Raw genomic sequence first — 22464 nt, 5'->3', positions numbered from 1 at the left:
CTCTTCCCCTACCCACAGCCCCTCCCCTGCCTGCACAGGTTAGGCAGCTGCGAGCTCAGCCCCCTCCTGTCCAGCTCAGGGGGACCTTTCAGGCCTCCCCCAGTGCTTGGCTCTGGCCAGAACCGCCAGGCACAGCGGCAGGCAAACTGACTCTACCAGGCATTTCCACAGAAGCAGGGGCGATGCCACAGTCCCCTCCACCCAGGGACCCCAGAGCCCCACCAGACCACACCCTCCTTACCACCTCAAGCCAAAACGGAAGGCTATAAGGCAGGGGGGTGGGATGGGTCCTGCCGTGGCTCTGAGCAGAGCTGAGAGGAGGCGGGGAGTGGCAGGAGGGGGGTCCAACACCTGGTAGAGGCCACGAGTCTCGGGGTGAGCACATCGCGCACCAGCCAGCAGCTGCCAACACCACTTGCGGTCTCAGTCTTTAATGTGCACACGCCGAGGCTGGAGTCTGTCAGTGGCCCCCGACCCCCAGAAGGCAGGGACATCGCGCTCAGTGTGGCTGCTTTCCGTCTGAACTGCTCCCAGACAAGCATGTATTACAGCAGCTTCCAGGAACAGAGACATTTGACATTCAGCCATCCCCCCACCACGTGGGTGGCAGTTGTGGCTGAGACCTAGCGTCCCCTGGGTGCCCTGGCCCCAGCCGGCTTTCTTGATCATCTGCACGCACTCAGAATGCAAAGTCATGCTGGAACACGTGTGAACAAAGATTCTGTCCTGCGTAATTCCAGTTGCCATGATTTCCATTTTCTGTTTCTGCTTCCTGCCACTCCAGTCGGTGCTGTTCAAGACTCTGGGTCTAGGTGGCTGTCCCTCCCCTCCAGGGAACTGCCTACGTGGCCTTCAGGTGAGCCTCACCTGTCCTCACCTGTCCTCACCTGTGCATCTTCACCTCCACAGCACTGGCAGAGCTGCGTGAGAGGCGGAGCGTAGTCAGTCAGTCAGTCCTTGCGCAGCAATGCAGGAAGAGTTTGGGAAACGGAGATCTGCTGCCGGGGAAAAAAGGATCCTGAACGGGCTCACGCGCCCTCCCAGGACACTCTGGGCAGCCCTCCCTGGTTCGCGCCGAGTCGGGGAGGCGACCGTTGTCCCTCTCGGCCACTCCCGGCTTGGCAGCCTGACTTCCTGAGGACTCAGCGTGACCGCCGCACAGCTGAGTGAGTGGCCAGGCCCCGTGATGGGGCCCACATTGGGATCCCCCATGGGGTGTGCTCGGTGCCTCGTGGGGACGTCGCAGCGGGGTGGACTGCAGACAGGCTGCAGCAGTCGGGAAGAAGGGGCCGCGAACGTGTCCTTTGTTGCAAAGAAAAGTAGGAGCTCCTTGAACATGAAGCCTCACGGCCAGCACCCAGCTGTCTGGCCCATGTATCAGCTAGTGGGTTAGTGGGGGCACACCGGAAACGTCCGCCTAGCAGAGTGCTGCTCCAGGTCAGGCAGGAGTGTGCGCTTCGCGGACAGAGACCTCACCTCCGTGCATATTGGGAACCTGCTCCTCCCAGCTGCGTCCCCCCAGGCTAAAGTGTGTGCCACTCACTCTCCTGGCCCTTCATGCCCGCCCAGGGGTGTTATTACAGGTCAGTTCGAGGGCTGGTTGGTCATTGTCTGTCCCCATGGAGGCTGGGAGCTGGGACTTAGCAGTCCCTCCCTAAGCATCACCATGAGTGGGCAGGGACCCCCAACCCCAGAGACCTAGGACCCTGGCAAGCTCAAGCCAAGGCCAGCAGATGGGCAGGGCTTCCCAAGAGGGACATGGAGCCACGGGGGAAGCAGGGACACTGCATGTGGCAGCAGGGGGTCGGCGTGTGTGCCCTGGTCCTTGCTCTCCTGAGACAGGGTAGGGGGCAGAGCTCAGGCCCACAGGGGGAGCTCAGCCGGCAGGCTGGGTGCAGGGGAGCTGGGGTGACCAAGGGGAGTCCCAGGGGCAGGTGGGCACAGACATGTCATGGAAGTCCGCGCTGGCAGTGCCCCTCTGCTGGTGGGGTCTGGGCCAGAGAGGGGGACCAGGAGAGGGAGCTGTGTTGGGGAGGCACTGCAGCCCTGGGTGAGGCACGGCCCTGCCCCGCCTGGCTGCCCTCTGCCTGTCCTCACGTCATCATCTCACCCGGAGCTCCTGGGAAGACTGACGGGCTGGCGCCCTGCAATGCCCTCGCCCGCCTGCCAATGCTCTGTGGCCTCTCTGAGTGACAGCTGTGCCTGTAGGCTTGATCTGGTGACCCAGCTGAAATGGGCAGAATGGCAACTCAGCAAGGGGAAGCCCACCCTCCCTCCCCTATAGGCAGCCCCCAAGATTCAGGGTGGCAGAACCTTCCAGTAATTAAATGTGGCTGCCACCTGGCCCAGGACATTCCCTGCCCAGGTGGGACTGACCTCACAGGGCTGACTCGGACCTCAGAATCAGGATTTCTGCAGAACAGGAGGGGTGGTGTGGTGTGAGGACATGGAGGGGTGTGCCTGGAGGGGAGGGCCAGGTCCATGACAGCCTGGGGACGCCCAGGGCCACCTGGAGGCTGGCTGCTGGGTCAGCATTTGAATGAGTGACCCTTCCCTCCCTGCACCGCAGACTAGAATATCCAGATCTTCGCCTGTCCCAGCTTTGTGCCAGAAGGTCCTGTCAGCACCCCCACCCCCACATGGAGCCACCAGTCACCAGTGGCCTGTCCCCACTGCCGAGACCCTGCTTGTCCCCACACTGGCCTTCCCTGGAGCCAGTGTGCCCCTGGTCTGCAGCCCACACTTGGGAAGTCCTGGTCTCTGCTGTGACAGGGGTGCCTTGCATCTCTGCCCTGTGGCCCCTGAGCATCCCGGGTCCCAGGCATGGCAGCCCCCACCTCAGCCCCCACCCCCGGAGCCCAGGCCTTGGGGGGAGCAGCATTCCTCGGAGCCCCTCCCCAGAGTTCTAGTTAACTGCCTGCTCTCAGAGCAGTGGACGTCCACTCTCCCTGCCCCTCCATTACTAGTTCTCAGCCGAGGACGGAGCAAGCCCTCAGGGGGCCCCAGGAAAGCCTGCAGTCTCAAGACAGGACACCGGCCTCCAAGAGAAGGCTGGCCTCAAGGGAGGAGGTGTGCAGAAGGAGGCAGATTTACTCCCCGTCTGCCTGAATCACTGAGCGGCATTTTAGCCAACCAATAAATAAAAATAGTGCATTTGAGAACACTGTGTGTGAGGCAGGGGTGGGGGGTGGGGATAATGTCCTCAGTATTCCCAGCACCAAATGAGACCTGCGAAGTACTGCCCTCCTGGGTGGGAGGGCTCTGCTCCCGGGGTCCTGCCCTGGGGTCCTCCTGCTCCTGGGGTCCTGCCCTGGGGTCCTCCTGCTCCTGGGGTCCTGCCCTGGGGGTCCTCCTGCTCCCGGGGTCCTGCCCTGGGGTCCTGCTCCTGGGGTCCTGCCCTGGGGTCCTCCTGCTCCTGGGGTCCTGCTCCCGGGGTCCTGCCCTGGGGTCCTCCTGCTCCTGGGGTCCTGCCCTGGGGTAATGCCCTGGGGTCTTGCACCCAGGGGTCCTGCCTGGCTAGCAGAAGGAAGTTGCTCCCAGCTCTGTGTCTGAGCCCCCCCCCCCGGATGCCCAGGTCTGTGGTGGTCAGCCGGGGGACCCTAAGGTGCAGAAGCGTCAGTCCTTGAAATGCCAGCCCTTGCTCTGAAGAACATGGATGAGCTCCGGGAGGGAGCGCTGGCCTGCCTCCCAGAAGGTGGCTGTCTGTGACCAGCATGCCTCGCAAGAGGTAATGGCTGCGTGTCACTGGCAAGGCGGATTTACCCGTGAGATGGCATCCAAACCAGAACATCCGCATCCTTCCCAGACACAGGGACTGCGAGGACGGTGCCGAGGGCAGCATCCCTCCTTCCTCCGAGAACCGAGGGCACCTGCCTCCTGTCAGCGGCGCGACCCGTTTCCCCTGTGGGGCTGTTCTGCAAAGCGGCCAGAACGCCCGGCGAGCGAGCCGCTCCCGTGGCCGCCCCGTGCCAGGTCCCCGACGTACATTTTACAGCTTTTCAACGGGCGAGAAACCAGGCCCCTCCCGGTGCTGCCCCGAAGTGCCCCTGAGGAGGACTCAGCCGCCAAGCCTCTCCCGCAGTCCAGGCCCGGCCCGCCCCGCCCGCCTGGCCCCGCCCCTCGCGGCCCGCCCCGCCCCTCGCGGCCCCGCCCCGTCCGCCTGGCCCCGCCCCTCGCGGCCCCGCCCCTCCAGCCCTTGGCCTCAGAGCACGGGCTCAGGTCCGGGCCGCATGGACGCTGGGCTCGGACCCCCTCCTGGGCACAGGCGCGCAGCCCATGGCGGGTGGAGCCTCCGACACGGCCTCGGGGAGGGATTTGGGGTGCGGTCTTTTTCCTCCAGCCCAGACGCCCTGCCCGGGCCCCCACTGTAGGCCTCCTTCTCTTCGCGCCTCTAGCCGAGCCCCGGCACCGCCGTTTACCCAGCCCGAGGGCAGGGCGCGGGTGCGGGCTCATCACGGTCTGGGCCTCCAGTCCGCTCACCTGGAGCACGAGGGCAGCGGTGCCTGCCGAGGTGGTCAGGGGAGCTGGCAGGCCGGCATCCTGCCTTAGGTCCCACCAAGTCCCTGTCCTCCGACCGCTACGCACGCTGAGCTGTCAGGAGGGCAGTGAGTTTGGGATCGGGCACCCATTTGGCCTCTGCACTGGGTGCTGAGCACAGGATACTGCTCGGGTGGGACTCACACTTGATGGAGGTGAGGCAGCATCGTCCTTGGGCAAGGACGCCATGAGAACAAGGCCCCACAGGGAGCCAGCTGGGCCTGTGCAGGAGAGAGCTCAGGTCCAGGCTGGAGCCCTCAGGGCAGTTTGCGGGGCAGCTGGGCAGCCTTCTGGACCACCAGGTGAGGCTCAGAGGACAGGCTGTGGGCTGGTAGGGGAGCAAGCTGCAAGGCATGGTGCCCCATCTCCGTCAGCCCAGACATAAACCCATGCCGCAGGGGGAAGCCCCGTGGGGCAGGAGCCACCACCCACCTGCCACTCACTGTGGTCTCAGGGCAAACCCACTTCCCCACCATTCAGGGCCAGGGGTAGCTGGTGCCTCTGAGGAGCTGGGTCCCAGCTGGGATGGAAGCCTGGATGCTGGGCAGGGGATCTGGGCACAGGAAGCCCCCACCCGGTGTGGACCTGGGGCCTGGGTGGGGCTGGGGCCAGGAGGAGGCAAGCGAGATGTCCACCCCATCGCCCACTCCCGCTGCAAACCTGTGGTCTGAAGGATGGCATGCGCTGGCAAGTGCGCACCCCAAGGCCCTGCAGAACCAGGTGGAGACTGCCGTGCTTTGAGCACACATCCTCCCAGATCCCCTGCCCACAGATCTCCCTGGTGCCTGGGCACACGCAGCTCCCCCACATCCCACCCACCACGGCCCAGGTCCTGTTCCCAGGATAGTGTGTGGCTGCAGTCCACGGTGGGGGGCCCTTAGCCAAGGGAGCAAGCAGCTCTCCCTGCAGGAGGTCGTGGGGAGTTCGGGTCCTCATCAGCCCTCGGACCCGCCCGGAGCTCTGGCTGCTGCCCTCCCCTGCTGGGCTGCAGCAGTCGCTTGGGACCACAAAACACAGATGGGGCTAAACGCAGACGGGGAGTTGTCTAAGTCTGGAGGCTGGGGGTGCTGGCAGCACCCCTGGTTTGCCCGCTGCCACGGCCTTGCTGTGTCCTCACCCGGGGCAAAGGGCTCTCCTCCCTCCTTACCAGGGCACTGATACCATCACGGACCCCTCCCCACGTCATCGGAACCTAATCACCTCCCAGGGGCCCACCTCTTGCTGTCACTGGGGTCTGGGGCTTCCACACACACAGCTGAGGGGAGGCATTCAGTCCAGCGCACACCGTGCCACAAGCTCTCCTGGCCCCTGGCGTTGGCGGCCCACGGCTGGACCACGTTTGTCCACGTCCCTCAGGAGGCGGCCGGATCCCTCTCCCCCAGAGCTGCTCTCTTCCAAGCCGAGCCGTCTCCCCGCCGAGGCGCCGCTGCCCTGAGGGACGGCTCTGAGGACGGGAGGGAGGGCCGGGGCGCCTGCGCAGCGGGACCGTGGACAGCTGGCTGGGCCCAGCAGGGGTCTGCCTCTTCTGTCACCCGTCTGTGTAATGAGGCCCTGCAGGCAGGAGCCTGGCCATCAAGAGCCAGCACGACTCGGTAGGCTGGGCGTCTGTTCTCGGGTAGCTTTTGACACCTCAGGGCCTCAGGAAAGGGCCAGAATTCCCACGGGGGCATCAACACCGTCTGAAGAACCACTAGATTTTAAGAACACAGGAAGTACCGAGGGAACAGCGTCCGACACTGGAGATACACGTGGTTTGAGAGGAGAGACGTCAGCAGCCCCTCTGCCAAGGCCCCCAAGTGGTGGGGGCAGGAAGGCTTCCAGGAGATGCACCTGCCCCTCGTGTGCCGCGGGGGACATGGCAGGGAAGAGGGACCAGGGGCACTGGCCCCACTGCCCTCGCAGAGCCAGCCACAGGGAGGCGGGGGGTGCAAACAAGACCCTGCCTCGTTCCCCCCCCAGCTGATGGGCTGGGGGAGCAGAGCACGGACCCCCCAGAGCCGCCTGGGTCTGTGCAGGAGGGCATGGGCAGGGAGGCACCAGATCTCTCTTGCTTGTCAGCTTCCAGCCGTCCCCTCCAATGCCCCCATGGAGGGGCTGGGGCAGTGGGCACAGGTCCTCGGGGGCCCTGTTCCAGGACTCGTGGGGTTTGGCCTCCAGGTAATGAGATGCAGGCTGAGGCCCTGCAAGAAGTCCCTTAGCAAAAGAGCCCACAACTTTGCCTGTTTGCAGAGCAGGAACAACCAATCTCATACTACACCACCTTGTGTCGGCCTGTAGGAGGTGCTGTGTGCTGGGCTGAGGCTGCTTTCCCACCTGCAAGGGAAGTGCCCCTGGACTGACTGGCGATGTGTGGCACAGGCGCAGAGGGGGCAGCATCGTAGAGCTGTTCCTCCTGCAGGGAGTGATCCCTCACTGCAGCCAAGACACCCAGGACACTGTCCCACGTACTCTGCCCAGGCAAATATTTGGTGCACCTGCAGGTGGGTGTCCCAGAGCTGCAGTCAAGGCCAGCACTCTGGGGTGGGCGGCTCTCCCCGGTGCTGTGTGCTTCCGCCTGGGAGTAGGGGTGCCATGCAGGAGGCAAGTGGCTGCACTTCCAGGCCCTGCTCTTTGCACTCACCCCTATCCTGCTGTTCAAAAGAAAGTTGGTAGTTATTTCCCTTTTTCTTCAAGTGGACATGGACTTCCAAGTTCTGGGGCCCCAGAGCCAAACCAGGTGGCCAAGGGCGTCAGCACCTCCTCCCCTGAAATAAAAGCTGAGCTGCAGGGCCACGTGCAGGCTCCTCCAGGGGCCCCCAGCCCGGGTGGGAGTGCTGGCAGCCAGCTTTCCTCTCAGCACCGTGACGCTAACACAGCTGCCCAGAGCTGCGTTCACCCCATGGACCGAGAAAACCCACCGAGGAAACAAACGCCATGCCCTCCCTGCAGGGGAGCCCACGCAGAAAGCCCTACCTGACAGGGCACGAAATCAGGAGCAGACTTTTGCTCAATGTTTTTCTTAATTCAGAAAAGCAGAGCGCCGCTGAGACAGGCCTCAGCCTCCAGTGAAGGCCGTCTGGCTCCCGGTGAGCCGGCAGGACCCCACTCTGCCCCAGTCCCTGTGGGACGGGGTGTGGTTTGCAGCAGACAGCTGTGGTTCGGGGCTCTAAGGTCTTTGCCCAGCCCTCACCAGCTGCAGCACTTCAGGTGAGTCCCTCACCCTGAAGACGGTTTCCTCTCCACCGAAGTGGGCGGCCCCCAACTCACTCACTCAACAATGGAACTTCTGCTGAGAGAGTGTGAGGCCCCCATTAGCAGGACTGCTGGGCAAATGAGGGCATGTGGAAGACACTGAGCACCTCGCCCACCCCGCCCCCACCGCCTTTGTTCCAGGACCTCTGCCTTCTGCCAGGAAGGCTGGCATTCCAGAGATTCTCAGGTGGCCTGGCCACCCTCTCTCCTCTGTGGGACTTGGACATGGACTCAGATATTCCAGCACCTTCTAGCCTGGGCTTTCCTTCTGCAATCACTGCCTGGCTGCCCAGAGACCCCTCCTGCCTCCCTCTCTACAAATAAACAAAATCCACACTTGGGTTGAATGTCCAGGAGAAAAATAAGTGGTGTTTACCAGTACCTTTCCCTTAATGCTCAAAAAACCACATCAGGGTGACATATGGGAAATAATCGCTGGTCCGTGCCCCTCTGTGTGCAGGCTAACGGAGATGTCCTGGTTCTGGAGAGAGTGTGGGGAGCGGACAGGAAGGCTGAGCCTGGACCCCAACCCCATGCCTACCTCACCCCAGAAGGGTCGTGGGGGACCGGGCGGCCCGCATCCCAGCCTCCACCCCAGGCACGAATGAAGGCAAAGCCCCACCACCTGCTCACCCATCAGTCCTGGAGGTCTGGTCCTATGCCCTGCTTTTGGTACAGCTGTTCCGTTTTGCTTTTTTGTAACAGATTTATTGAGATGTAATTCACAGCCATGTAATTCACCCATTTATCGTGTGCTGTTCAACAGCTTTCAGTACATGTGCCGACGTGCGCGACCATCACGACCGCCAATGTCAGGACATTTTCCCCATCTCACAGAAAAACCTGGGCTTCAGCTGCCGTCCCCGTGCCCCGCCCACCCAGCCTGGGGCAGCCAGCACCTATCCTCTGTCCAGGCACAGATTTCCTGGCCCTGAACATTTCACATAAACGGAAAACACCACTGCACAGCATATTCTCATTCAACCCACCGTTTGTGTCTGGCTTCTCTTGCTGAGCGTCCTGCTTTTAAGGTCCATCTGTGTCACAGCGTGAACCAGCGCTTCTCTCTTATTGCTGAGTAGCGCTCCCCTGTACGGACGTGTGCCTACACCGGCCTCAGCTGATGGACCTTCAGCGGCTCCCCCTTCGGCTACCGCGAGTAACGCTGCTGTGAGCATTCGCTGTGTTTCGCGCTCACGTGTGTCTTACCTTCTCTTGGGCCAGTACAGGTGGAGCGGCCGGGGCCCAGGTACCTCTGTGCCCACTTGTTTCAGGAGAGCTCAGGTTACTTTCCATGGTGCTGGTGCCATTCTAGGTCCCCCAGCAGTGCCTGGGGATCCCGATCCTCACCAACACTGGTTTTATCTGATGTTCTGATTCTAACTGCCCCAGAGGGTAGAAAGCTGGTTTCTTTTCACTGGGGGGATCCGGGCCATGTGCATGGTCCCAGCGGAGAGCAGCGTCTTGGGCTGGTAAGAGCCCCTGGGGATGCACTTGGACCCCATCGGGTGGCCCGGGCCAGCGCGTGATGCCGGTGAGGCTGGGGTGCTGGCTGGGGGGAAGGAGGAGAGGGATGGGACCTGAAGCCTGCGGACCTTCACTCTGCCTGGTGTTCTGAGAGCCCAGGCCCTGTGCCTTCACACAGACACCCCAGCCCACCCCCCCTCCACCCCCACTGCTGGGCATCCAGATGCCTTTAATCAGGAAGCCTCCACTCTTCAGTTCTGGAAATTTTCTCCAGTTACTTCTTTGACCCCCTGACCCCTGTCAGGGGCGACTCACCCAGCAGTCCTGCTGCGGCCAGGGCAGAGCTCCACCCCGGCACCCACCCTCCTCTGCGACGCAGCCCCACCCTCCTCTGGTGGCAGCCATCCCTCCTGGAGCCCTCCGGCGTCCCACGCCCCCCCCCCGCCTGCCGTGCTCGCCCCTCCTCTTCTGGTCTGTAAGTGCAGTTCAAGCAACGTCTCTGTCAGGGCTTCCAAGAGCCCCAACAAGTTAGGCACCCCCTCGGGGTCCCAAAGCGTCCAGGGCGCTGCCCTCCCAGCTTCAGCCAGATGGCCCTGCTGCCTTTCGGGGGTCTGCTTCAGACAGAGCTTGGTATACAGTAGGTGCTCAGTAAATGTTTGCTGAATTAATATGTAAATGAGTGAATGAGTAAATGACGCTGTAAGATGGGGACTTGGGAAAACATCGCCGAGGCCCTGTCGTCTGCAGGAGTTGGGAGGGGCCCTCTGGGGGCCACCTCAGGGGCTCAGCCAAGGCTGCACGTGCGTGCCAGCTCAGCTCAGAGCTCAGGCCCCGAGGGGGCAGGGCGTCCCAGTGCCTGTCTATGTCCTAATATTCTCTTCTAATAAGGACACCTAATTGGATTAGGGCCACCCCAAATGACCCCACTTCCACTTAATTGTCTTTTTAAAGACTCTGTATACAAAGGCAGTCACATTCTGAAGTACTGGGAGTTAAAACTTCAACAGAGGGATTTGCGGAGATACAGCTCAGCCTATAGCTTCTATCTTCTAGCTCATTGATTCTCTCTTCAGCTGAATCTAAGTTGGTTTTTAACTTTTCCATGAAGATTAAACCCCACTACCTATAAAGTCCTTTCTAGAAGTTTGTTTTTGTTCTTTTTCAAAACTGTTCTTTACTTAAGATTTCAATTTATTCACTTATTTTATATTTACTTTCAGGTTTTTAGTATACAAAGCCCTTGGGGTCTCTGATCCTCCCGGTTTGGGTAAACACTGACTGCTGAACTCACATTCAGAAGGTCCACCTACATGTACACACTGAGAAGCCTTAGGACCCAGTGATGGGAACAGGCCTCAGGCATAATTTTGCTTTTGTTTATTCCAGACACCCAGCACTGGGCAGGGACTAATTAAACGTTAACCCTGGCTTAGAACTCCACATGGTACAAACCTACAGCCCCCAAAATGTTCAAGGAACAGGTCTGGGGGCTGATCCTTCAGGAGAGACTTTCTGCCCGGAGTCCAGGCAGAGATAAGAATGCATGTTGCATCTCTGAGCTGGTGGGTGATTTTCTAGCCTGGTTTTCAGGCATCCCTCAGCATACCTCACCTCTAGTGTCCGTGAAATGGTGGTGAGGACGTGGGGAAGTGGACCCAGCGACCTTCTAGACCTAGACGGTCCCACACAGGCACACAGAAACAAGGACAGAGATGGCTTTGACAGCATGTAACAACCTACATTGACCTGTGGCATTTTATTTCTTACTAAATAAACACCTTTGGCTAATTGCCAAGATGTTAACACATCTTCCTCCATCCTACACCCCCTGCAGCGGTGGTACAGGCATAGGATTGGGCTCCCCCAAAGACAGCACCTTCCTGTGTCTTAGACAGCAAAGTGAGCCGTGAGCGTGGAGGATCAGTGTGTGACTGCACCAGAAGAGGGTCGCTGGCTCCTCGGGGTGGCCATGAAGGCCACCAGCTCAGGGGGACCAGGACGATGGCAGGAAGGCCATCAGGGAAGGCCACTGAAACAGGTGATGTGTGTTTTTCCAGGCAAACAACTGGAAAGATCCAAGGAATGGCCTTGTGGGAAGAGGAGTGAGACAAGGATGATGGAATATGGGCAGGCCGATGTGACAGGCCCCAGCGGCCCCGGAGGAAGAATGACAGCAGGCAGCTGATGGACGGAAGAGCCAGCAAGCAGAGGGGGAGCCACGTGTCAGGAGGGGCTCTCCTAGGCCGCAGCAGGTCCAGGGCCGGAGAGGACACAGACACGGGAGAGCCCCGAGGCTAGGAACCAGGCCCCAGGAGGGAGGCGGTGTGCCAGGCGTTCTCAGGGCTGTGGGGCACTTGGGCACAGGAGGAGTCGGGGTGCAGAGGAAGGCTGGGGGTGGGCCCCGCAGGGCCCGGGGAGGAGCTGCAGGGAGCAGAGCGGGCAGGCGTCGGGTGGGGCGGAGGCTCAGCAGATGGCGTGAGCCGCGGGGAGCAGCTGCTTTCCTCAGCGGTGGAGCCAGGGAGTGGAGGGAGCCTTGGGAGGGGCCAGGCCGCATCCCCTGCTGAGCGCTGAGGGGTGTGGGGACGGACGGGGCTCCGCTCATGGTAGGCAATAGGAGACGGACCAGAAGGAAGGCAGTGAGCTCTCCATGGAAACCGTGCAGGACCCCCCAGACAGTGTGGGGGGAGCGGAGGGGAGGCCATGCTCTGCTCGTGGGCAGGGACTGGACACAGGGCCATGGCGGGGGTGCCTGTTAGCTGCCAGCACAGGCCCCAAAGACAGAGGTCTGGCGTCCCAGGAAGGGGGCCCGTCTCTGTGCATGAGCCTCCTGGTCCCAAACCCCACAGGGCTGCTCCACCTCTCACCCAGCAAGGAGGCCTGCAAAGCCGGAGGGGAGGTTTGGCGGTCAGGAAGGGAAGGGACAGAGGGGTGTGGTCCCCCTGGCCTTCGGGCCTTGGAGCCACATGGTCTGATCCCATGTTACTTCCAAGCCGTGTGAGGACCGGCGCAGCCGGCACACTCATGCCACTCCTACATGGTCTCTGCCAATCACTGGCCGGCTGGCAGGCAGCCTCCTTCGGCGAAGGTTGACTGGGAAGTCAGGCCACTCGCTGGGACGGAGCAAGAGACCAGCCAAGGGCGTGGGACGGAGACCCCAGCTCTGCGGACCCGCGAGCCGGCCAGCCAGCCAGTGTGCAACTGGCAAGTGTGTTCCCTGCCGGACACCACTGGGCAGACCAGACCAGGAGCCCGGCCCCGCAGGAGCTCAAGCCACCCTTGGAACACGTCATTAGCCAAGCCCAGTGCCTCTGTCCTGGGTGCCACCTGCCCAGGGACTGTGTGGCAGCAGCTGCATGAAGGTGAAGCCCTGGGAGCGATGCCCGTCCAGCAGGTGAGCCAGGCCTCTGCCCGCAGGTGCCGGGACCCCAGCCGTCCCGTAGCTTCCTTCTCCGGACGGCTTCTGCACACACCCTGCAGTCGCTTGTCCTGCGAGGGGACGAACGCTGCTTCCGGCACATCCGCCAAGAGAAGGGGTCAGAGGGGCAGAGACGGGCCGTGCCTGAGGGTGGGTGGGGCTCCGCCAAGGCCGCAGGAAGGGGGACGCAGGGAGGCCCGGAGGGAGGCACCCGGTCCCATCTGCCCCGCTCCCTGAACAGCCCCCTCTGGGCTGACCTCGCAGCACCGCGGGCAGCGCTGAGTCAGAGCCAAATGCTGCCCCGAGCGGAGCTGCGTGCGCGAGGGCGGCGAGGGCAGAATCTGTCTTGGGGTCCCACGCGGCCCCCCAGGCCGCCGTCCCGGCCGAGGCCGCGCCCTCGGGGTGTGACCCGGAGACCGGCCCCCCACCCACCCCGACGGCGGCTCGGAGGCCGGGCGCCCCGGCGCCTCCCACGGCAGGGGGCGCGCGAGCTCCGGAAAGCGCCGCGGGGGCGGCGGCGGCCGCAGCCTCCGGAGTAAAGCGGGGCCAAGGCCGCGCCCCCGGCTGGCGGTTCGGCGGCAGCGAGTGTGCCGGGGGCGGTGCCAGCCCGGGCTGGGGGTGGGCCCGGCGCCCTGGTGGGGAAGGCGGCGCGCGGCTACGGCCTGCATCCGTCGCCCTTGACAATGCGGACTCTGTGGTCGCAGGGCCGCAGGGGCGGGAAAGGAAAGCTTTTGTTCCGTGGCCGGTGAAAGAAGCCCGTTGTGGAGATGCTAGTCTTCCTCTGCCACCGACAGGCTCGGCGTCCTGCTGGAGCAGAAGCGGCCCCTGCGGGCGCTCTCATTCCACGGCCGCCCCCGCCCGCGCGGAGCACCTGCCGTGGCATCCGCCCCACAGTGGCTGTGCCCACGGGGCGCACCCTGTCACCTGGCGAGAGATGGCAGAGGGTCCGCCTGGGACCAGGCGCTGCCCACTAGCAGGCTTTCCGCCCTGGCCCTGTGATGTGCTTGCTCGGTTCCCTGCTCGGTGGGTGCAGGGCGCACCATCCTGAGCCTCCTGTCCCAGGAGAGGAAGCTGAGCCCCAGGGGCAGTAAATGTCCTGCCCAATGTCACACGATGGAGAAGTGGCAGAGCCGGTCCTCCGTCCAGGACTGTCCTACACCAGCACCTATGTGGGTGAACTCTGAGAGCGTGCATGCAGCTGGGCACAAGGCCACGTGTTAGCCTCTGAAGGAAGTGCCCCCTGGCAGGGTCCAGCGGCCTCCCTACCGCAGACCGCCTGGTCTCTCCTGCAGTGCAGAGCCGTGTGCACCAAGAGCAGCAGGGGGATGCCGGGCAAGCTGTGGGCTACTGGGGCCGAGCAGGGTGTGGGTCACTACCTAATGTGCCTGGCCTTATGCAATTGCCCACAGGACACAGGCCTCTCGGGGTGCAGCCTTCTGCAGCCCTGTATAGGCAGGGCCATGAGGCAGGGGCTCTCAGAGGGAACACACAGCGTTGAGATGGTCAGCAAGCACCCAGAAGCTCAGTCTTCACGGTGGGTCTGCATGCTTTTCACTAACACATCATGCAGGAAGCTGACCTCATCAGGCTCAGTGGCCCTGGGCCTGACTAATGTGCGATGCGTCCACAGCTGTGCGACAGCAGTTTCCGTGGCCTCATTTGGGCCTTGCTGGGCCTACTGTCACTTTGCACCCATGCTCACAACAGAAGAAAGTGCCAAGTCAGTCAGAGCTCATGCAGGAAGGAGCCATTCCTTCCCTCCCGAGCTCACACTCCTTTCTAGGCCCGTGTGCCCAGGTGAGAACCCCATCTACACGCCCCCCACTTGGAGCCCCTGCCCCTTCCTCTTGCTCACTGGGCCCCTGAACCAGCTATGGCTAGGATGCCTCCCGGGGCCCCCACCACTAGGTCTGCCCTCCAGCTGGGCTCTTGGCCTCTATCAGTGGGGCCCTTGCTGGCCTGGCACACCCATTGTGCTGTCTGCCTTCTGCCCTGTGCCTTCCCAAGCCAGCCTCTCCTCCATGAAGCCTCTGCACCCCCCACCCCCGGCACCTGCCCTCACCCTGGGTCACCCTGCACCTGCCCTCACCCTGGGTCACCCCTGCACCTGCCTTCACCCTGGGTCACCCTTGCACCTGCCCTCACCCTGGGTCACCCCTGCGCCTGCCTTCACCCTGGGTCACTCCCACAAACCTGCATTCACCCCCAAGCCTCCATTCACCCTGGGTCACCCTGCACCTGCCTTCACCCTGGGTCACCCCTGCGCCTGCCTTCACCCTGGGTCGTGCGCCCCATCCCTGAGTCTCCTCCCCCATCTCCCAGCAGGGTCTTGCCCTCCTGTCCAACCCAGACCCCCGGGGCCGGCAGCCGTCCCACCCCAGCTGTAGTGGGAACATATGTCAGTTGTGAGTGTGCTGGGCTTTGCCATCCTCCGGGCAGCGGGCCTGCTGGAGGGGACTGGGCAGGAACAGGAGCCCTGAGCAGGCCTGCCTGTCCCGGGAACTGATGAGCTGCTGACAGGAGGCAGCTGGTTTCCAGTGACAGGCAGCCTGGGGCGATGGCACCTGTCGCTGCGCCTGCCCTTTGTTGCTGAGCTGAAGGCAGGGTCTGCACGACTTGGGGGAGCTGGCCAGGCCCCTCCTGGGCTGTAGGAATCTGCCAGCTCAGACAGCCTCCGGCCAGGGACTCCCAGCACGTGGCAGCCCCTACACTGGACACCCCAGCCAGATGGGGCCTGGAGCCAGCCCTGAAGCCCGGGACCCCCGTTCCCAGGCTGGGGGAGGGGTGTCTGTGAATAGCAGTCTGCACACTTCAGCACCCAGGAGACGGGGTCCATCATGCGCCCGCCCGGGACTCGCTGGCTGTACAGCCTTGGCCAGGTCCCCACCCTGGCCATTTTCCATCTGTGGAGACCGGAGGATGTTGGTGTGCAGCCCCAGCCCCTTGCCAGGAAGTGAGCACTGGCCCCTCTTTCCTCCCTACCCCCTGCCCCGTCCCTCCCACCCAGCCTCCTCCCTGGGATGCCCTGCTCTGCTGCTGTAAGCCCCAGCCCCCTGTAGGTGCCCCTGCCCCAGGGCTGCCCGGAGCCCTCCACCGTGGCCCACAGGGCAGCGGGGTCTGGGACGAGCAGCGAGGACCAGCCCCAGGGCCTCACCTTCAGGAGCCCAGGCAGCGCCCAGTTGCAGGCCAGACTCCTGGGCCTGCACGAGCAGAGGGGTCCCCCTGGCCCCTCCTCAGCCCCTGCTGTGTCTCCGCACGCACTCCACCCAGAGGCTTGAAGCCACTGCAGAAGCCCCTCAGAACCAGCCCGGACCCTCCATCTGGATGCCTGGCCACCAGTGGCCATGCCTTCCGCTGCCTGCTTCTCAGCTGCCAGGGAACGCCAAGGGGTGTTCCGCCTCCCGGCTTCTCTGCGCCCTGCCTTGGAGAGAATTCCCACACGTGTGGGGGGGGGGTGGGTAAGGGGTCCCCTGAAGCCCCCCGCTTCCCACCAGGAAAGAAAATGCTCCCTTGCTTGCCTCCTTCACTTCCCTTTTCCTCAGAAAACTTTCTTAAGGATGGTTTTGTTTTGTTTTGTTTGTCCTTAGAATACATCTCACTAAGGTTCCACACACAGAACATTGCTTTTTGAGAACTGGTCAGCAGCTGGATTCGCTGCTCCTGTTGGTGAGGCATTCGCATGCCCAGGGCGCACCTGGGCGCACCGCCCTGGGCGCCCACTGAAGTCGGGCTCCGGTCCTGCCCCTACTCCACGTCCCCCACCCCAGGGGCACATTTGCATTAGTTTCGGGTTTGTCCCATTGCTTCTCTAAGGAAAGAATTCAAGAGGCCCCCCGAGCCCTGTGTGCGACCGGCCCCAGACTCTGCCCTGCGCCTCCTTCGCTCACGTGGCGCCCACTCAGCGAGGGCACCGCACACCCGACCCCGCGCTCTCCCTCGTGGCTTCCTGTGGCTGCACGGCCCTTCTGATGGAGCCCGGAGAATTCAGCCCAGCAATCTCCTTGGGTGGGCTTTTGGGGGAGTTTCCGGTCTTTGCTGCTGCCACTGAGCCTAACCAGGGCAAGTCACCCTGTGCATGTGTGACTGTGTTTCCCCAGGGTGTCCTGGGCAAAGCTTTACTGCAGTGGGACCCAGGGCCAAAGCCAAACGTACTTGTAACTTGGCAGAATGTTTCCAACTCCTTCCACAGGAACTGCGCTGTTGCAAATACTTTGTGTGTCTTTTAACCTTGCTCATGGTGTCTTTTGCCCTACAAATGTTTCAATTTATTTAGGCAAATTTATTTGTCTCTGATTCATTGCTTTTGGATTTTGAGTCATAATTACAAAGCTTTTCTCTGCCATAGGTTGTAAAGGAAGTCATCCGATTTTTTTCCAGCACTTGTATGGTCTCAGCTGTGATCCACTTGGCATCTGTTATGAGTGGGCCCAATTTTATCTTTGTCCATGTGGGTATCCAGGTGTCCCAAAGCCATTGGTTGAAAACCTCATCTTCCCCCCACTCACTTGAGAAGCCACGATGATCACATTCCACATGCTCTTGCACAGATTCCTGCGTTTTCTATCCCACTGGTCTATTTATCTGTAAATGAACTGTTTAATCAAAGAAGCTTTACTTATCTCCTGGTCTCCACCTGTGCTGTTTGTGCTCCTCTCCCTGCCTGTCAAGCTGTCATTCTTTGAGACCCAGCTCAAATGTCCCCTTCCCTCAGTCACTAAAGCTCCAGGCACACTGACCTTTGTCCTGTCCCTCGAACAAGCCACGTTCCAGCCTCGGGATATGTCAGCTCTTCTGCAGAAGGCCCCCCCAGACCTTCACCTAGATGGCTCCTCCACACCTGAACCTCAATCCAAACAACACCTCCTCAGAGAAGTCATCCCTTTGTGCCAGACTGTCTTCATCCTTTACTGTTTTATTGTCCTAATAGTGCTTATCTGTATCTAAAGTTATTTTACATGTTTGTTTTATGCTACGTATACTAGAAGGTAAGATGTATAGAGAACTGACTTAATATGTCTTATTCTGTGATGGATGCTCAGCATCAAGAACAGTAGAGATGAAAGGAGCTCTGTACACAGTTTTGGATGGATGGATGGATGGGTGGATGGATGGATGGATGGATGGGTGAGTGGACAGAAGGATGGATGGGTGGACAGAAGGATGGATGGGTGGATGGATGGATGGATGGATGGATGGGTGAGTGGACAGAAGGATGGATGGGTGGATGGATGGATGGATGGTTGGATGGACGGATGGATGGATGGATAGATGGATGGATGAGTGGGTGGATGGATGGGTGGGTGTGAGCTCTGTGTAGGGCAGGAGTTGGATACGACTGTCTCTGCCCCAGCCCAGAGGAGGTAGTTAATAATGTCCAGCACACTGAAAGGCAAGATGCCAGAGCGTGAGGTAGCACCCTGGGTCCGAGGGTTTTAGGGGCTTTAGTGGTCCCTGGGAAACGGTGAGGTGATGCATGGGACCCCAGGGCCGAAGGTCTGGTACCTCAGGCTTTCTGAAGCCCATCCTGTCTGGAGCTGTGAGGTTTTCTCTTACCCTAACTTTGGCAGGGAGGCCACCTGTTGTCTACTAAGCAGGATCTGGCATTACCTTCCCAGCCCTGACACCAGTAATAGACCAAGTAATAGACACCAGTAATAGAACAAGTATAGTGGGCTGTGTAGGCTTAACCACTGTGCATTTGGGGACAACACTGCTCTGGATACTGAGGTGAGCATCACCGTGAGACGGTGGCACTGACCCACAGAGGTGTGGTAAGGACTCAGTGAGCTAACTGGCACCCATGAAACCTCTGGCTCATATCTGGAGCATAGTAGAGGCTCAAAAGTGAGTGTTGCCACCCTTCTCTACCCCTCCCTTCCCTTTTCCCCCTACCCTCTTTCATTTTTTATTTCTGTATATGTTTAACAACAAAGTAGAAATACAATTCACATATTATACATTTCACCTACTAGTCTCATTCCGTGTCTCTAGATTCACTTATTCTGGACGTTACACATGCGTGGAACCATGCAGGACCTGCTCCTTTGTAACCCTCATCTCCCCTTTGAGTGTTTTCAAGGTTCATCCATGTCCTAGCATTTATCCATACTTTGCCCCTTTTTATTGCAAAATAATATTAGTTGCCTGATACCACGTTTTATTTATCCACTCATCATTTGGTGGGCAGTTAGGTAGTTTCCACTTTTTTAGATATTATGAATAACGCTGCTATAAACATTCCGTGCAAGTTTTTGTGTAGGCATATGTTTTCACTTCTCGTGGGTATAGAAGTTCTGGGTCATATGATGACCCTATAGTCAGAATTTTGAAGAACTGCCAGACTCTTTTCCAAAGCAGCTGCACCCTTTTACCTTCCTATGAGCAGGATCTGAGAGTTCCGATGTCCTCATGTCCTTGTCAACACTTGTTATTGTCTGTCTTTTTTATTGTAGCCATCCTATTAAGTGCAAAGCACTATCTCATTGTGGTTTTGATTTGCATTTCCTCAATAGTTAATGATGCTGACCATCTTTTCATGTGGTTGTTAATCATTTGTGTATCTTCTTAGGCAAAATGTCTATTTAGATCCTTTTTCCAGTTTTTAATTGGGTCATTTGTCTTTTTATTCTTGAGTTTTAAGTTGTTTATATATTCTGGGTACAAGTCCTTTATCAGATAAATGATTTGGAAATATTTCCTCCCATTCTCTGGGTTGTCTTTTCCTTTCCCTGATGGTACTATTGGCAGAATGAAAGATCTTAGTTCTGATGAAATCCAACCTACCTATTTCCTTTTGCCACTTGTGATTTGGTGTCATATTGAAGAAATCATTGTTTATTCAGGGTCACAAAAATTGACTCCATACTTTTTTTCCCAAGAGCTTTGTTGTTTTATCTCTGCATCATGTCTATCATTCACTGTGACTTAAATTCCGTGCACGGTGTGAGAAAGGGGTCCAGCTTCATCTTTCACATGTGGATATCCAGCGGTCTTAGTACAGTTGTTGAAATGTTTTTTTATAAGTGGCCTTGGGTTTTTTTTATGATTCAAAAAGTAATACATACTTTTTAGAGTGCTTGGATATTTTGAACAACAAAAAGAAGAAAATTAAAGTGAACAGTAAGTCTGCCATGTAGAGACATTTCAGAGCCCATCCCTTGGAGTTAGGAGGCTCTATATAAGAATGAGATTGTCTCTTGTCTCGCGGTACTAGTGTTGGTCATTTTAAAAGGCTCCGTAGTGGTCTAGTGGTTGGATTTGCCTTATATTCACTCCTATATTATTGGAAATTAGGGTTTTTAATATTTTATCTTATAACCAGAGCTGTTGCTAATGAACCAAACATGTCCTATGAGATGAGGATATCATTAAACCATGGTAATTTGGTGAACTTGTTTAAAATAAATAATAATTCTTGCATTGTTTTAATTAGAGTAATGCATGCATATAAACTCAGAGGCTGCAGAATAGTGGAAGGTGGAAAAAGCAACCACAGTTCCCCACCTAAAGCCACTCTTAAAATGCCAGTGCGTCTCCTTCCGTTCTTTTCCTGTGTGTGGCTTGTTTGCTGCCTGAGGGTTTCTTCTATGAAGTGGGGTCGTACCGTGCATTACAGGACATCTTACACAAACCACCATATACAGTCCATGATACGCATGTTTCGCTTGTCTATTCTATAGGTATACATGTTTGTGCAAAAATGTTTTTCTTTATTTACTTAGGATTATTTTCTTGAGGTTGCAAAGAAAAAGTACTTCTTAAAATAGAGTGAAATTACCAGATTAAATAGCAAGAAACAGTTGAGTTTCTTGCCACAGTGCCATCCAAAGTAGTTCTACTAATACAACCTAGCCCAATAATGGATAGCTTTTTTTCTTAAAGCCATCACCATAATAACATTTTTCTTTCATTTGATTTTATGACGATCTTCCTATAGCTTTCTATATGCTTACTGGTAAGTTAGAGTTCTTTTATATAAACTTTTTGTCAATGTGCATCCTTAGGATCTCCTGTTGAGATCACTTGTTACTGTCTAGTCATTACATTTGCCTGATATTTACATATAATACTTTTCTTAGTCTGGTTTTTGTCTTTTGCTTTTGGTTATGTAGCTGTTGAGCATAAAGAAATCTTCAATTCGTAATTATATCTATTGATTTTTCTTTTTACCTTATCCTTTTATTTTAAAATTTGCCCATCAAAAAAATCTAATATTTATATCTGCCTTCTTCAAGATTTTTATTGTTTTATTTTTATTACATTTAACTTTTTAATCCTTCTACAGTTTACTTTGCTGTATGATGTTTTGCTGGGCTTTTTCCCTCCTTCAAAAATGTCTAGTTTGGTGATTCATCAGGTGTTCTTTGTCTTCTGCTTCGACGCCCATTGTGGCTTCATTGTGCTTTCAAACACCTGTGTGCAGTGAAGTCAGCTGTGTTGATCCGCCTGCCCACTCCAGCCCCACCCCGGCTTGTGTGTAAATGCATAAATCTTGCTAGTGTGCCTGCTCTTCAAATATTTTTATGTTTTGAATAGATACAATGTACAAGTGGCCCAGAATCATTAGGTGAATATCCTTTAGTGTCAGGCCCACCTCCCTGCCCATCTCCTAGGCATCAGTTTCCTGAATATCCGAGAGCCGTCCTTACTGTTTTAATCATTGGCAGGATTAGTCCTTCCTTGTTAGTTTTTTGTTTTTTGCCATTTCTATATATTTGATCTTCCCTATTAACTTAGAACTGTTTTTTCAAGTCCTCCCTTCTTCCAGGTGCCCTGAGAACGGAGCAGAATCAAGCCCGCCTGTCCACTGGGGAGAGCTGGCGTCTGCAGGGCACCCACCTCCCTGCCCAGCCGTGCGGTACGGGCTCCTCTGTGCGGACCCCCCTCACGGCGCATGATAGTTCTCCTCATAGAAGTCCAGAATTCTCTGGCTAAGGCTTTTCTTGGGTGATTTGTTTCTATGGCCAGTTTGAATTGAATTATTTTTCTCTTATAGTTTCCAAGTTATTTCTGGTATTAGGAAAAACATATAGATAGAATAAACGGATATGGATAGAGATCATATGTGCACCCATTTCTATTAAGAATCCTATTGGAAGGATTTTTAAAATACATTTTCTGCTGAGTCTCCAACAGATAAACCGTTTAGAACATACCCCTCTTTTCAGCCACTGCGCACTGTCTTCTCCCTGCTTCCCGCTTCAGGCACGGGACCCTCGTGGCGGGCAGCAGCCTCCCGGTTCTCCTGGCCTCCCTGATTCACCCCCAAGCAGGACGTGTGTCAGCTGATGCCACGGACTCTCCGAGCTGTGGTTCCTTGCCCAGAGAGAGAAGGGCTGGGCTGCAATTCCTTCTTGGGCCTGGAGCTGGTTTTGAGGACCCCCGTGGAGTGTCCAGGGGCTGCGCAGAGGTGGCCCCTGGCCCAGTGTCCAGGGATCCTCTCCTGTCAAAGGTGTCCACGGCAACCTTTCCTTCAGGGTATTGTTTCTCCAAAGATGCACTGTCTCCTGGCGCACAGCCCGCCGAGGCTCCCACTAAGATCTGCGGGCCCCAGGGAACTGCACCCCTGGAGCGCTGCTGGGAAACTGGACACCAGCCTGTGGGAAGGGCTTCTGGTGGCCAGGGGGACACAGATGTGGAGCATTGTTTGAGAACCAAGCACTCAGCTGGTCGCTGCTCAGGTGGCCAGTGCTAGCTTGTCACAGGGTTTCCAGGATTGGTCCCTCTGCCCACCTGTCAGGATGCAGCCCCACAGGCAGTGGGAGGGAAGGCCTGGCTTCAGTGGGGCTGCAGGCTGGACAGGCACCAGTGAGGAT

At 58.0% G+C, this 22464-nt stretch overlaps 1 protein-coding gene across 1 annotated transcript; it reads left to right on the top strand.

The window, feature by feature from the left end:
* The first annotated feature begins 12158 nt into the window (after positions 1 to 12158).
* Positions 12159 to 21699, top strand: LOC130684213 (uncharacterized). The gene is made up of 3 exons (XM_057504346.1): positions 12159 to 12625; positions 14059 to 14183; positions 21417 to 21699. The coding sequence occupies exons 1-3, from the start codon at positions 12269 to 12271 to the stop codon at positions 21544 to 21546; spliced, it is 612 nt and encodes a 203-aa protein (XP_057360329.1). The 5' UTR covers positions 12159 to 12268; the 3' UTR covers positions 21547 to 21699.
* Positions 21700 to 22464: the final 765 nt, after the last annotated feature.

The sequence above is a fragment of the Manis pentadactyla genome, chromosome 6 (genome assembly GCF_030020395.1).
Source record: "Manis pentadactyla isolate mManPen7 chromosome 6, mManPen7.hap1, whole genome shotgun sequence".
Taxonomy (NCBI): Eukaryota; Metazoa; Chordata; class Mammalia; order Pholidota; family Manidae; genus Manis; species Manis pentadactyla.
This window is presented reverse-complemented; position numbering and strand designations above follow the sequence as displayed.

Coding starts and splice junctions, on each gene's coding strand:
- LOC130684213 (XM_057504346.1), top strand. CDS start 12,269: ATGGTCTCTGCCAATCACTGGCCGGCTGGCAGGCAGCCTCCTTCGGCG. Junction 12,626..14,058: donor GAGCGATGCCCGTCCAGCAG/GTGAGCCAGGCC, acceptor AATTGCCCACAG/GACACAGGCCTCTCGGGGTG. Junction 14,184..21,416: donor CCAGAAGCTCAGTCTTCACG/GTGGGTCTGCAT, acceptor CCCTTCTTCCAG/GTGCCCTGAGAACGGAGCAG.